We start from the raw sequence: 15,887 nt of genomic DNA on the forward strand, positions 1-15,887 counted from the left end.
AAAACAAACGAGAAGAAGCATTTAGATCATTTGTAGAGGAAAGTGTTTGTGATAAAATCCAAACTTGTCTGTTTTATAGATTCCCTGCATGTTGCTCTGTTTTAAATACTTTGCTTCACTGTAAATTTGTATTATCGTTATTTTTATTATTTATTATTGTATTAATACTGTCACAGTCTAAATAAAGTCCAAATAGACGTCTGTCCCCTTCCTCAGTGTCCAGGAGGGGGCGATGGGCTAACACGCTTCAGCTCCAAACTCCCCAAAAAGTAGGATTCTCTCTCTCTCACACACACACACACGGACACACACACACACACTTGATGACGTGCTGCATGTACTCCTTTCCTTATTTGAAAGCACTCATGTAACCTGAATATTGATGATTTTTATCAGTTTGCTGTTCCTCTTTCATCCTATAGATCTATGCTTGTTTAGTCTCCAGCTTCGGTGGCCTGTACTCTATTAGAGCTGCATTTTATAGGTGTGTTTATTAGGTGTTTTTAATGGATCTGTTGCTCTCATGAAGTTAACTCAAAGCATTCTGCACTTTCTCCCCTCAGCACATGCCACTGGATTTAAACAAAATGAGAACCTTTTCATTTGTATGTTCTGCTTTTGTGCAGGTCTCCATTTTTGTGTGAGGAATTGGCTCCCTGAAGCCTTTCACTGAGGTTGTGGGCTGTGCATTTTTTCCTCTCCCTGCATTGTCCTGAAGGAGAACAGAGGTCTGTGATTGGACTCTTCCTGCTCCACTGTGAACCAGTGCAAAGGCTGCACCTGAGCTAAGCAACCAATAGGCCGCCTGCTCTCTCAGTAGCAGCCTGCAGAGCCACAGGATAACAATACACACTCTGTAGACACCCAGCATACTGTACCAATACCTCCCTCTCTTTCACACATACAAACATTTAGCCAGCTTGTCGAAACTTCGCTACAGAACATAATGCATACCTTTTTTCACTTTTTTGCTGTTTAAATGTTTATGCACAGGCCTAAAATTTTCACTTTGTAATATAAAATGTAATTTCATGTGTTTAGTATCAGATCTAATTGGTTTCTAGCGGTTGTAAAATAGATCAGCACATTGTTATTCAAGTCAGCTTCTTCAGAGATGAGAAGGAGGTTTTTTTGAGGTCATGAGTTCATTTCTTCCCCATTATATGAATGTCATATTTTAATCTCATGAAGCAAGCATAAGATCAGCAGACTTATTTGAGGAGTACCCTTAAAAAGTGGAAAATTGGAATGATGTCAGAGTTTGATTTCCAGTGCTGTAGTTCTTTATACACGTAAATTAATTCTAATTTAGCGACAGACAAAGAACACGAGGAAAGATAATAATATGAATTTTCACGTTTTATAAATCAGAAGAACTATTCATGGTGATAATACTACAATTAAAAGTATCACATTCAGGATTGAACCGTATCAGATATGAATAAGTGCCCATAATATATATGTTTCGTAAACAAGCTTAACCTCTGATTTAGCTGCATATAACATTATCATGTTTTTCAGTTTGTTTTTACTGTTTCCTGTCGGGTCGGTGCTACTTTTAAAATAAAAAAAACACTTTTTTGTTTATTTCAATCAAATCTAATGAAAAGCATTTTTTTCCTTTCAGTGTCATCATTACTGTCGGATAAAATGTAACTGAATAATAAAATGTGCCATTCGCCTCTGACACGAGCAGGAGCAGTCTGTAATGTTTCACGAAACTGAAAACTTCCAATAATCATAAGTTTGGTCTAAACATTTGCTGAATTAGCTGCTTTTCGATTGCAGGGCTTGACTATAGCTGTAAGAAAAGCAAATGTAAAACTGTTAATAAACTACCAGTTTCTGCAGTTACATAAGTAACCTTACACCCGGAGGCAGTAGAATATTTGTGTAATCTGGGGCATGCTGACTGATGTGAGACTAGATCCCAGCAGGCTCTGAAATCTCTCCTACAGGCCTGCAGATAAGCAGAGCCTCCGCGCTGCTGTTTAGCTTTCAGTTCCAACAGGATAAGTCGCAGTTTGTCTCAGACGAACTGCGCATTTTCTCCTGTTTTCCTCCAAAAGCACAAATAACATCATAGAGCAGCACTGATCATTTAACAAAGTTGTGAATAATCTTGGCCTTTTTACCCCACGCCGTCACCAGTCATTAGTTATGATCCACGGGGCCTCCACAGGAGCCTATTGATCACTCGCTGACTGATTGATTTAGACAAATACTTTTTTCTCCCAGTGTGCGAGGTCGACTCGCTCTCCCTGTTAATTGAAGATAACAGAGTGGCAACAATGGCCCCCGTAACAGAATGAGAGTCCTGTGATTGTCGCTGCAGAAAGAAAAGAAAAATGAAGAAGAAGGGGAGGAGGACGAAGAGGAGGAAGAGGGGAGACTCTCTAATTAGGAAGCGGGGCGGTGTGGAGGCTGTGGCCGGCAGGCAGGCGACAGACGCCGGGTCCCGGACAAAAGGCTGTCTGCTGCCCTAAACTCCCCCTGCTTAACCCTTTAAACCGAGACACACACATGCAGTGACACACATAAACACACACACTGCTGAGGCCTCTGCGCAAGTCACATTTCTACTGATGAGTTCATGAATGTACAGGAACACACACAAATACGCAGCACTAACGACATATCGCATTAACTCTAATTACTTTAGGCTCAAACTCCAAACACCATGCATGTTTGGTTTCATAATACAACATTTATTTCCGCAGGTAAAAACACTTTCTGTTTCACACTCGGACTCTCTTTGCTTTAAACAGTTAAAGCTGCTCTCCGGCTGCAGCGGATGTGTGCGAGCGCAGCAGAGAAAGCTCTTCCTATAAATACTTCCATCACTTCAGTGTTTCTAAAAATACACACAATACTAAAGGAAATGCTGATTGACGGCGACCGAGGACCTGCTCGAAATAGAGCCGTGTGTACAGAAGACAGGTCCGGGAACTAAAACGATGTGACAGACTGCTGCAACAAAACACAATAAAATAGAACATAAAATGCAAAGAGGGGCAAAGCCTGCTCTTTAATTCGTTTGCTCATGTAAAGTCTGAAACAATAAAGCACGCTGTAATAATCATAGCTGTAGTCTTAATGCAAAAATTCTGCCAGCAATTTTGACCCACAAATTTCACCATGCAATTTAAATCTGTTTTTAATGACATGCAAACTCGACCCAGACACATTTTCTTATCAAATTTAGTAAACCACACTTTTTCCTCCTGTTCGATATGTGGCCGACAGGGGGCGCTCCTGCCCCGCGCGTACGCGTGTGTGTCTAAGCGGGCCCTTATTTGTGTGAAACCTTAGCTTAGATGACTTCATTAAAAAGGCTCCAAAAGTGGTGACAGTTGGTAGAGTGAGGTGATAATAATACTAATACTAATAACAATAATTATAATACAACCTTTCGCACAACATTTTTTTTATTGAAATTGTGAGACAAACAAAAAAAAAAAAAGAAAAAAGAAAGAAAGAAAAAAACAAAAAGAAAAAAATACCCGGACAACCAGCATAAACAAGATATTTCCAACTTTAAATATATTTATGAATAGATATGAACGATGCGCCCATAGGAGGAATTACTTTGAATGTCTCCTGGCTGAAGTGAAATAACCTGAGGTGTTTTAGAATCCATGTGGAGCTCTCTATCTCTGTTCCTCTGTGTTTGTCGGTGGATGCAGACTAAAACATGGCACACGTCTCCTAAAAAAAGTCATCGATGCTTCATACACAGTTTTTTTTTTCTTTTTTTCTTTTCAAACCAACAAGCGCTAAATAGCTTTCATGTACAGTATATGTAAAACGGGGCGGGAGGAGGAAGAGGAGGGGGGCAGGATAAGTAAGAGGGGGTTCCATTCGAAATATATACACGCTAATATACAGCCTTGAATAAATTAATACCAATTGCATATTCTTGGATCTTAGCTTTATTTACAGATTTTTCTTTATTACATAAATAGTTCAGAAAGATTTTTTTTTTCTGGCATTAAATGATAAACGCTTCTTTCTTCCTCTCGCAGGCGGGACGTTCACCTTCCATCCCTTTTGAAATAATCAGACTAAGCCTCGTGTTCAGGCGTGGAGTTTAGAAACCAGGCTCGGATGCTCAAGTGCTTCAGGTTACCCAAACTTAACAGCACACACTTTCCACAGTGCCCCACGCACAGTGCGGAGCTGCAGGCTCTCGGGCAGGTATAAGAGGCCGATCGTGGCCTTGCGTGGTCCACCTGTGATATGACATGATGAAGTTTAATTCACTACTTGTTTGCTTGTTTTGTAGCGTCACTGTGACTCTCTGATAGACATCCTTGACCTTAGGTTAAAGGGTTTTTGTGATTATTTAATTCTTTATTTTCCTCACATTTGGGTTATTTCCTTATTATTCTTTTCTAAATCGTTTTTATTTAATGAGCGTAAAATTGCAGCAGGGATTTTTTTTTTCTCTTTTGTGTTTTTCTTTGTTTTGGTGGGTCTGGCCGTCTTCAAAAGCTAACCCTAAAAACACCGGGATTTCAGGGAGGACTTTGGTGTCTGATGGTGCTGAAGCTTTTCACGCTTTCCAACAGGTCAGCTCTGAAGGAAACTTTCAATACTTGTGAATTGAAAAAGATTAAATATAATTACATAGACTATATTTCTGTCTACCTGCAGCTTTGTTCCAAAAAATAGTCATAATTGGCCTTCATCAGTCATGCCTTCATCCCAGTCTCTGTAATGTGCTGTACAGGACATATGCACTTATAGTCCTCTAGTATTCAAGCCAAGTCTTCATCCCAGACAGAGTCTTAATCACTTGGGACAGTCTGTATTTGGGGAGGGTTCCCTTTGGCCCTCCAGGCCGCTAACCAGTCTCTGGATGCTCTGCAGCTCGTTCACTGAGTCCTTCACGGAGGTTTTGGGAGACGCAACCCTCCCACTTGAGCCTCCTGTCTTGTGATTGCTGTGGTGCTCCGGTGCTGGGCTGGTTTCCCTGCTGCCCGGTTTGGAGGACTCTGAGCCTGGGTTGATGCTTCCCTGCAGGCCGGTGGTGAGCAGGCTCGAGCTTTGAGGCAGAGACACCGGGAGCTGGTAGGGGTTGAAGCGGAGCCGTGGCCTGGATGAGCCGAGGAAGGGGTTCCTGGAGAGCGGACTGGATGTGCTGGTGGCTGGGAGGGCTGAGGCGGAAGCTGCTGCTGCAGCTGCTGCCATGTAGGTGTAAGGATACGGGAAGAGACCCCCAAATGGAGGCATGGGGATGCCCTGAAAGTCGAACAAGGAAAGACACGTAGTCAGTGCAAAGATCGCTGATGTGGGACGATCATCAAAGAATCTCTTCTATTTACCTACTCACAAAAACATCAGACTCTTCTGTTTTCTCAGACTGAAGCAGTAATATATTTTTCCTGGGTTTTGTTTATTTATGTATTTTTACAAATAGATGATTCTACATTTCAAAAGGTGAATTTGATGAGTGTACTGTTGTTTTAATCATCAACAAACCTAAATTGCGAGCTTGCTGAGTGTAGAGTTTATTTCAACAATCACAGTGTGAAGAAAGCAAAGTAAATCATGTCTATTTCTCTGTCCTGCTGACGTCACATGACCGCTACAGGTGTGGAGAGGTACTAAGTCATTTAAGTGGGCGGCTTTCCTTACCTGAGAGGCAAGCATGTGCTGAGACAGATGGAAGGGGAAGGGGTTTGGGGTTCCTCCTGTGCCCTGGGCGGAGAGGCTGCCATTTTCCAAACCACTTGCTCCAGATACAGAGGCCAATAGATGCCCCATGCCCATAGCGGAAAAGGCTCCAGGGGCCATGGCAAACTGCCCAGGGTGAAACAACAGTGGCGATCCGGTGTTCAGAGGGTTAAAGAACTGCTGACTGTGCAGGCCAGACAGAGCCAAGCTTTGTAAATGGCCTGGGCTGAAGTGTGAGGGGCTCTCGGTCTGGACTACAAGAGGCGAGAAGGCATCCTTAGTGGCACTGATGCCTCCAGCCTCCGAGTCCTTTGTTAACACGTCTGTGGTGTCCTTCCTGTGCCTGCTTTCCACTTTGTCCTTCTCGAGGCTCCTTATACTGAATAAAGAGTCGTCCTTCTTCTCAGCAGCGGCTCTTTCCCTCATGCGCTCCTCACACCTGGAGCTGTAGGGGGACACAGGTTCGGGTCCCGGGCTGTTGGACCCGGTGCAGCGCTCATCTTGATGCTCCAGCTCTTGCTCGCTGTCAGTGCATGTTTTATCATCTAAGATGCAGAAATCAGAAAGGAGAAGGACACATGAGCACCAGTCCTACACTCTCACCCACACACAGCAAATCATGTGGTCACGAGGCTGGAGGGGACGCTCTCTCCACATCCACCTTGTATGTCCCAGTCTTTGAGAAAATAACATTTAACCAGCATTTTAAATATCGTATTAATTTTGAAAAAATATTCCTTGTCAGCCTGTGTGTAAAGTTTTAGTGGGCAAAGATTGGAAAAATGAACATATTTAATTTTTTATCAGAGCCCTTTAAAACTAAATGCTGAGACCTAATGAGACTCATATATAATAAGAACTTTTTATAATTGAGTTATAACATTCAGATGAAAATTTGAATTTCAAATCCCACGGCAGTCCAAAATTAGGCTGATTTTACTGCCTTTATACACAGTTCTTACCAACAGAATGAACAAATTAAATAAAGGCGGGTCAGTGCGTTATCTGAGGCAACCTTTGGTTAACAGGTGAGGAATGCAAACCAAAAACCAACGCAAATCCAACAGTAATATGAGTAACAACCAAACAGTTTGGAGGTCAGAGTCCTGTGGCACCGTTTAAAGACATGTCACTGTTTTATCTGAACGCACCACAGTCCAGAAACGGAATCGCAAAAATCAAATGCCACAATAAAAATCTAGAACTAATAGTGTAATAACAATAAAATAAATAATGTATGTATGACAATAATGCATCTACTTCGTGTCACTGTTTACTTTGCACTCATAATTGAGCTAATTTACTTTATCGCTTTAAAATATGAAATTATTTCATAACCTAAACGATCATTACAGCAGCTCGTGATTATTAACGCACCCCGCTGTCATGAAATCCAACAAAGCCCCCGCACCAAAGAAAAAATAAGCGGTTGTATCACTAACCTCGACTTGGCCTGCTGAACCTCAGCGGGCTGGTACCCGCTCCCAGCGGGGAGTGGACCGTGTCCCTGCCGGCAGGAGCTTCACTGGACGAGGCGTCCGAGTCCGCGCCCTCCCTGTCCGCCTTGCACTGGTCCTCGTACATCCGCAGCGAAGGCATGGACAGCTGCTTCCTGCAATAATAATAATAATAATAATAATAATAATAATAATAATAATAATAATAATAATAATAATAATAATAATAATAATAATAATAATAATAATAAATGAGTTGTCCTTGCTGAATTTTAAAAAAAGCGGATACTCAAAGCGCGCAGGCGCACACACACACGCACACACACACACACAGAGCAGGTGTTATACAGCAGTTTGTACCTTTTCTCTCTCCTTCCGTTTCCCGTGTCTCTGAAACCTTTGGCGAACGGGTTGTTGTCGATCTTCAGCTGTGTTATCTATCCAACATAGAAGGACAGGAGCCGTTTTATACACAGAGAACCACAGGAAAACACACACACACACACACACACACACACACACACACACACACACACACACACACACACACACACATTGTTAGGCCCCAGTGTCTCCACCTGGTCCACATGTATTAAAACAATGCCTTTGGATTAACACACATACAGCGTAGACCTCGGATTTGCATTATTAATTCAAACGTAATGATGGTGCGTTATTCACATAGGCCCCCAGAGAGAAATTCTGCCACGAAACATTCCTCTGTGGGGCCACAGAGGCCTTCGACCCCCAGAAAAATGGCGGAGGATGCTATACTTGAACAGATAACGCTCATATCAATAATTAATACGGCGGTTTGGAACGCTGCTGCCTCACAATATGTGGAGGAGGCCTGTGTGGCTCCGTGTATTTGAAGGAGCCACACAGGCCTCGGGGGAGCTTCCGTGCTCCTGGAGGCCCTCCGTGGCCCCAGAATTCAACGCTTCAGGCGCTTCCAGTTTGAGTAGCGAGTCTGAGCATCTGTCCAGTCTAGCTGCAGTATGACCAACCCTTTAAATGCCTCCTCAATTGTGTCTTTTTGCCATAAACGTTGAGAACATGACCCCCGCCCCTGGACACGAGTCCCAATTAGCTTCAAGAACGAGGCGCACGAACAGCCAAGGGCTTCAAAATAATGCCATCATTTTTTTTTTTTTTTTACAAATCCAGGTGGAATGATTAGCTTTGATATGAAAATAAATAAATACATAAATAAATGACTCTAGTGTCACTTTGACAAGACAAAACTTTCAAATATGACGCCAGTCATTTTTTACGCAGCGTCACAACATTCATAAGCTCCTTTCTCCAGCATTTATACGCCTAATTTATTCACTTCTGGACAAGGTAATAGCTCATTTATAGCCCGTGAATAGCCGATAACACACACACACACACACACACACACACACACACACACACACACACCATTTGAATTCATAGCTAGATATGTCGGCTGCAGCCACAAATCCAAGCAAAACAGCAATTAAAAAAATCCAGAGGGACATGGGAGTCCTCTGCAGGGAAATTAGGCGACCTACAAAATCAGATTAAGTCTTCGGGGGTTGGTGGCGGGGGGAGAGGACGCTGATGTAGGACGTTTATTTAGGATGTTTAATATGCAAAGTATAGCAGCCATATTAGAGGCCGTCGGTGGAGTGTGAACGCTGACTCACCTTGTCGTTCTGATATGCTGTCACAGCCACGAACTCGGTCTCGGGGAACACGTACGTCCTGAAGGTGCTGTAGGGGAGCTTCAGGATGTCGTTGGCCCGCACTATGTGGAACCTGGGCTGGTACTTGTGCATGGAGTTCAGGATCGTCTGGACCAACACACACAGAAAGCGAAGCTTTCGAGTGAATATCACGGTATGTTTACGTCTCTCTCTCTCAGATGCTCAACCTCGACACCAGGCAGAATCTGTTGCAGGCGGATCATCCAGCGCATTGTTATTGATGCTGTTATAATTACTGTGTAAGCAGCCTGGTCTGTAATTAGTGCGGGGCAAAGGGAAAAACCTTACCAGGCCACACATGCTGCCATGAGGAATCAGAACCACAGAAAAAATGATTTGATCCAATTCCTAACAGCACAAAGAGCTACAAATTTCACAAGTACACACGCACAGAGCGGCGTGGAGTTGCTGCCCGGTGGTCTGTTTTGACGCATCAAAGACACACGCACAACTTAAAATTCCCCCAAAATGGACCGGACACAAAGTGACAGTAAAGATACAGAAAAACAATAAGTTTAGGTGACTGTACGAGGCAATGCGAGCCCAAATCAGCGCTGCACACACCAAGAAATTCTGCTTCTTAGCTATTGCAAATTATTTAGACTGACGCGTCATGTTCCATTTATTTGCAGTAGAAAGCACACAAGGCTGCCATTCAGATACACACTGCAAAATGTGATAATATGATCCTTTGCAAACTGGTAGCGTTATTATTTATTTGATTTATTTATTTGATTTTAAATGCTTTGTAAAAAGACAAAGTTATTTTGGATAAAACACACTCCACAAATATAGAAATGAAAAAATAAAATACACAATATACAACAGCCATGTGAGGTTACTAGCTGGAGGGAGCGTTTCGCACTCACTTCATGTTATTTCTTTCTGACCCGATTTGGTAATACACCACTTAATCCTCAGCCTCGCAAACAGTCGGCTTAGATATGCTGGGTTTTTCTTTTCTTTTAAGTTCCCAATACAATCGGGCCTAAAGCAAAGGTGTACAGTAGGGAGGTGCAGTGCAAACTACGGTCAGGGGGTGAGGAGGCCTGGAGGTGCTGCCGCTCAGGCAGCTGGGCCTGGCTTTGGATATCAAGGTGGAGAGAAATGCAGAGCGGCGATATTCTGCAGAACATCGAAGAGACACAAGTTCCAAGTCAAGTAGCGACAAAGTGACAAAGCTTTGGGTGTAAAGACGTTACAAAAATTTCATTTTAGAATACTGTAGGAGACGGTGATACTTTTATAATTTATATAAATGCTCCACGCCTCAGCTTTACTGAAGCTACTTGATCTTTTTTCTGTGGCAGTTTCATTCTAGAAATTCGCTCTGTGCTCTTTTTTTCCGGATTTTATTTTCCTGTGATCAAACATCTCTAACACTATCACCCATTTCCCCCTCACGTCTTCTAAAATAAATAAATAAATTAAATAAATAAAAAATCCATAAATGTTGAAAATGTCATCTCCAATATTTCAACACTCAGAGAAGCGTGTAAATATGAAAAATATCCTCCCAGCACAGAAGAAAGAAAAAAAACTCTATTTGTACTTACAAATCCATGTTTGTCCGAGATGTTGTTGGTCAGCTTGAGTTTATGGAAAGCAACAGGCTTGGCCATCCACTGCTCGCCGGTGGCCGGGCTGTCCGGGTGGATATACATCCTCTTGGGCATCTCGGGGTCGGCCTTGCCCGCCACCATCCAGCGGGAATTGTGGAACTTGTAGCGGCAGTCGTCCGCGGCCACGATGTCCATCAGCAGGATGTATTTGGCTTTTTTATCGAGGCCGTTTATTCGCACTTTGAACGGAGGGAACATCCTCCTGCGGAAAGAAACACACGCCGGGAGTCAACACGCCGCGATACACGCTAAACACAACTGCACATTATCCTGCAACATTGGAGCAAATTTGAGGGAAAAACGCGGCGCTCGTACAGGCAGAAATATTGCAATTGTTAGACATTCTTCTCCAAAGCTGCACACTGTTAGGCGACAGCAACGCACAAAAACACAGTGCGTGTGTGTGTGTTTCTGTGCGTGTGTGTCCAAGCCATCCACTACAAAGCTGAGGAATATATTTATGACCACACCACCTCATGTCCCTGCTTTTTGAAGTGACAGCCTGTTTATAAAACCCAGAAGCTCCGCTGCCTCCACAGAATGCAGTTTAGGAGATAAAACCTGATCAAAGCTCTTACCACATTTCCCCCAAAATATCCCAGATATGTGCTGTGGTCACGGTGGAAGTAGATGACAAATATTCCAAGACAAACGGGAGCTTTATTCAATAACTGGCTCCTCTCCCACAAATGTAGATGTGGGCATAGTTATTTAAAACTACATTTAAAACTGCTATTGGGGGTGTAATTACTGGTAAATGTCGTGTTCTCGCTGTTTTTGTTAAATATAGTTTTATTTTTTAATAAATGAGCAAACCAAACAATCAAAGCAAACAATCACTGCAAAAATGTGTACCGACCGTGCGAGGCCTGATAAAAGAGGCTGCCGTTTACTGGCATTTTAGCTGCTCTAAAATTCTCCAGTAATTCTCCGAGCTTTCTTGGACTAACCGAAAAGGGTTTAAACTGTATGGAAATAAAAACACGTTCTCCGGATATCCGTGAGCGGATCTATACGCATCGGGCGAGAGTTCTTACCTTCCTGACTTGGTAATAACCATCTCCGTTCCGAGTTTGTGAAACTGGTCCCAAAGATCCTTGGCTTCCAGTGTAACTTTTGGATCGTCGTCCACTTCCTCCTCGGGCTCCAGGCTTTTCATGCTGCGGAGATGAGCCGCCTGATGGTGACTGAGAGCCGGGTGGAGCCCAGCCTCCGCCGCCCCTGCCAGGCCGTGGTCCGTGATCGGCTTAGTGAGAGCACCGGGAGGGAGGCTGAGCGCCGGGAAGAAGGAAGGCTGAGCGGCCGCTAGAAAGGCGGACATGGGGAAATCGGTCGGCCGGTGTGCGTGGAAAGGGTGATAAGCCATTGCAGTCCCTGTGAAAACTGGATCTCTCATCGGTGCATCCACAAAAAGCGAAGTGAAATAACAGATATTTTAATGGTATCTCCCCCCAGCCCAGAGCCAGAAGGTCCGCTCTTCGACAGCACTCAGTAATGTCTGTAAAGCGGCACAGTGAACACACAGCGCGTTATCGGGGTGAAGAAAATAGCCCAGAGTTGCTGCTGATGTGCGTTTCCTTTGGTTCCTGCACCGAGTCCGTCAGCAGAAGTGGCGCTTCAGTAGAAGGCAGAGCCCGGCTGCGCTGTGTGCCTCTCAGAGAAATAAGCTGTTTCTCAGTCATCCCACACTGACTGGAGAGATGTGGCCCCGTTCACTGCAGATCTGTGACTATCTCACATGTCCTTCCTGCCTCCATCCCCAACACTAATGAACCAAGCCCCTTTGATTGCTGATTTTACGCTTTCTGGACCAATTGTGGGCCCCTATAGGCGTGGTTCTGACAGCTCCGTCCAGACTCTAGGAGAGGAGGGGGGGCAAGAAGGTGTCGGAAGCATTAGCAGTAAGAAAACATGTCAACAGAATAAAATATTAACCAATGACAGGAAAGATCGGGAAATCCCACCCCCATTTCTAAGCCAAACACCGGGTCAGCCCTTAGCTCTTGGCCGGTGGAGGCATCACCTCTCTCGGCTAGCTTTTTTATAATGTCGCCTGCGGAAAAAAGCCAACCTGTCCACAGACTCAGTGTCTTAATACTCACCTTCATACAGAGGAACAGCCTCACTTCTCCATATTTGCCACAGTGTTTTCGAACATGTCACAGCAGAAAATCTCGCAGCTCACGCTCTGCATTCCGGAGAGATTTCTTCTCAAGAGCTGCTGCTCTCTCGGTCGCTCTAAAGTCTCTATAGAGACTTCGTAATTATAGCGTCGGCTGTTTTGACGATTAGGCTGGATTTGCCTCACACTAGTCCGGGCTATGTTAACTGTGTGTATACTGAATCGAGACTCAAACAGGCTCGATTTCCCCGGGCGGGAGCCGCGTATCCGTGCGTGTTCCTGGTGGGGCTGACGGGGAGGCAGCGGCAGAGTAAAGCGGGCTGGAAAAGACCAACTCTGATGCTGCGTGGAGCAAAAACAGAGGAAGCCCGATGAATAATGACGCGTGAATTTTGCGAGAAAAATGAGGGAGAAAAAAAGCGGTGAGTGCTCACTTCGATACCAACTCTTCCTTGTTTGGCTGCAGATGAAGTTTACTGCATGTATTTGAACTTGTTATTATTGTGTCGCTGCTTTATCCTGCTGTTGCGGTGCTGCTGGCTGTCGGAGGGATCACTTTATTTTTTCGTTTTTTAAAATATTTTTTTTTAACTCCGATATCAAACAGCGATGAGATGATTTGGAGCTCAGTCTGAGTTTGGGGCAGGCCGTGGTGGCGTGTAATCTCCGACAGGTTTTATTTTGTCAAACCAAGAGCAGTGCGGGACTCCAGGAGCCAGGAGGGGGGTGGTGGTGTGGGCCACCAGCCTCCCAGCACTCTGCGGAGCTTCTTCGGCAGAATCCAGTGAACTCGGACTCGGTTTGTCAGAGAGTCGCTCGGCGCCGGTCGGCTGATGCGCCGCAGTAAGAACAATCTCCTGTCTCTTTAGATTTACCCTCAAGTGCTGTGAAGCGAAGCCTCATCTGCGGCTCTGCTCCACTGTCCTGCCTCGGTCATGACTCAGTGTCGGATCCGAGTCCCCCACCCCCCCCCCGCCTCCTCGTTTTGGATAAACAGCTGCCCTCTCCGGGCTGGGACGATCGCGAGTGGGCCGCAGGCGTCACTTGGACAAAAACTGAAACAAAAAGTGTTAATCCCTCTGAATAAGTGTGTCAGCGACAACTGCGCATTTCCGATGAACCCCTGGAACTCAGCCGCCTCTGTGGCTTCCGCTGACACCCGCACAAAATTCTTAGTAGCCATCTAAACGTCTTCAATAATAAATCTAAACATCAAAACAAACAAAGAAAAATAGAATAAATAAAATGAAATAATCAAGAGACGAAATGCTTCTAAACCACCAAGTAATCCGTTCGGCCTCAAAACAAAAAAGACAAACAGAAAAGAAAAGTGTAAACAAATCGATTTGATGTCTCCAAACCGACACCAGGGTTCGGCTGGTGTGTCAGATACAGCATGTCATGTGATTTAAGAGCATGGGATGTCTGCACATCTCTGTGTTACACACTTGTTGCTCGGCTCCATCATACAGCCATGCGTAAAAGAGTCAGCAGGCCAGAGAGAGAGTAGCTCCGGTGAACGGGGCTCACACACCTGAATGAAGCCGTTTCCACGAGCCCAGTGGATCCCACACACATCCCCGAAGCGTCACGCGCTCCCGCACGGCACACACATCAGCAGCACACAGAGTGTCAAGGTTAAGAAGAGCTGTTTCAGACTGAAAATAATTAAGATGGGTGTTGTTGTGGTGTGTAAATAACAGCTGACTCGTCCCTAAAGCTGCTTTTTTATTTTTTGAAGACGTGGGAGACTTTGGGAGCTGCTCGCTGGGCTTTACTGTGACACAAATGAAAACAGATTAGCAACATATGGAGGTGGATAACGGTTTTTCTGTCGGAATGCTCAACGGGATAATTGTATCAACAATGCTTTTACAAATTAGTCACCATTTATTTGTTCTGTGCCTTCAACGGTACAGAAATCTCCATCAAGCGCGATTTAAAAGTCATTGAGTCGAGGCAGCAGAGCTCCAGGCTGCTGGGAGCTCTGCGTGGAAGGGGCATCGGCCTGATAGATTAACGTGTCCTGTGTGTTGTGGATTAATGGAAGCAGACAGTAAATATGCTCCTTAGACTTGTTCTTTGGGCATGTGTTTGTCAGCTGGGGATGCGGATATGAAGCGAAGAAAAAATGCGCCAAAAATGAGCAAATTCTCTGGTTTTGTCTTCAATTTCTGTTGTCTGAAAATGCATGTTATTAAAATAAAATAAAATAAAAATAAGATCACATAGTTGTCAGAAACGAGCCTCGATGAGGACGTTTGGAGGCTTAAATCAGAGACCTTTGGAGCTGCTTGTCACACTTCAAGCTGCAGCCTCGTGTTTACCGTGAATTAACTACTTGCAGGACGCTTTCCATGCAGTAGGAAGTTGACTGAGGTTTTTCTGTGTCCTTTATTCGTCCGTTCAATACAAGACAATACAACTGTGCGCAAAATGCGCCTTCCGTCCCGGTCATTTGGCCCCTGTGTCAGCGATCCGGGCCAAAGACGCTCTAATTACAACGTAACGGGACGGTTTTTGCGCCATATTCGTCTATAATCGAGTATTGTTATTTTCTTCCTTTCCTCCGCATTGTTCCTTTTCTCCTTTCATCTCTCCATCTTCTCCTCCCATCTCCCTGCATCATCTCTCAGGCTATATTTAGCGGCTAGACTGAGGCCTTGGCGCCAGACCGTTTAAGACCTGTCAAAGTCCCTCATATTTCCCCTTGTCACATGGAAACCCGGCGACCAGCGGCCCTCTCCTCCTCCTCCTTCTTTTCTCTTCTCCCGCTCCTCCTTCTCTCTCCTCCTCCTGTAACTACCAGCAGCTTTCCTCCTCCTCCTCTCCTTCATCTCCTCCTCCTCCTGCTCCTCTCCGCCTGCCTTTGCTAAATGAAACATATCACTTCTCACTTGTAGCAAAAGGAAAATGTTTCCTTAAGCCCTCCCAAACTCAAAACATATTAGTTGGAACAATGCATCGAAAAACATGTTTGCTTGTTTGTTTTTGGCTCTGAATATTACCGGATGCATCACAGATATGCTATTAAAATAATAATAATAATGAAATAAAAATGTCGCACCTTATACATGTTCAGTCATGAACTACAGCCACTCACATCAGGGCTGAAGCCTTTTATTTTCCTTGCTCCCTTCTCATCTCATCTGCGTCCACGATGTTGAACAGAGGGGTTAAGGTGCGTCTGACTGACAGGTGGAACGCCAGGTGAGGGCGCTATGGTGACCCGAGGGAGCCAGAGGAGGGTGACAGAGCTGTCACAGCTACAGGC

General features: G+C 44.6%; 1 protein-coding gene across 1 annotated transcript; it reads right to left on the bottom strand.

Annotated features, from left to right (window-relative positions):
* Positions 1-538: 538 nt before the first annotated feature.
* tbx2b (T-box transcription factor 2b) lies at positions 539-12,711 on the bottom strand. Its single transcript, XM_085130764.1, has 8 exons — positions 12,594-12,711; positions 11,529-12,349; positions 10,426-10,693; positions 8,810-8,956; positions 7,497-7,573; positions 7,122-7,291; positions 5,641-6,224; positions 539-5,244 (listed from the first exon to the last, which is right to left on the bottom strand). The coding sequence occupies exons 2-8, from the start codon at positions 11,885-11,887 to the stop codon at positions 4,795-4,797; spliced, it is 2,055 nt and encodes a 684-aa protein (XP_084986890.1). The 5' UTR covers positions 11,888-12,349; positions 12,594-12,711; the 3' UTR covers positions 539-4,794.
* Between the last annotated feature and the right edge of the window lie 3,176 nt (positions 12,712-15,887).

Source organism: Neolamprologus multifasciatus, chromosome 14 (genome assembly GCF_963576455.1).
Source record: "Neolamprologus multifasciatus chromosome 14, fNeoMul1.2, whole genome shotgun sequence".
NCBI classification, from domain to species: domain Eukaryota; kingdom Metazoa; phylum Chordata; class Actinopteri; order Cichliformes; family Cichlidae; genus Neolamprologus; species Neolamprologus multifasciatus.

Bases quoted from the DNA above. Each gene is read 5' to 3' on its own strand.
- tbx2b (XM_085130764.1), bottom strand. From the start codon at position 11,887: ATGAGAGATCCAGTTTTCACAGGGACTGCAATGGCTTATCACCCTTTC. The intron at 7,574-8,809 runs GTGAGTCAGCGT...TATGTTGGATAG, and splicing joins CAGCATATCAGAACGACAAG to ATAACACAGCTGAAGATCGA. The intron at 5,245-5,640 runs GTAAGGAAAGCC...TTCGACTTTCAG, and splicing joins AGCACATGCTTGCCTCTCAG to GGCATCCCCATGCCTCCATT.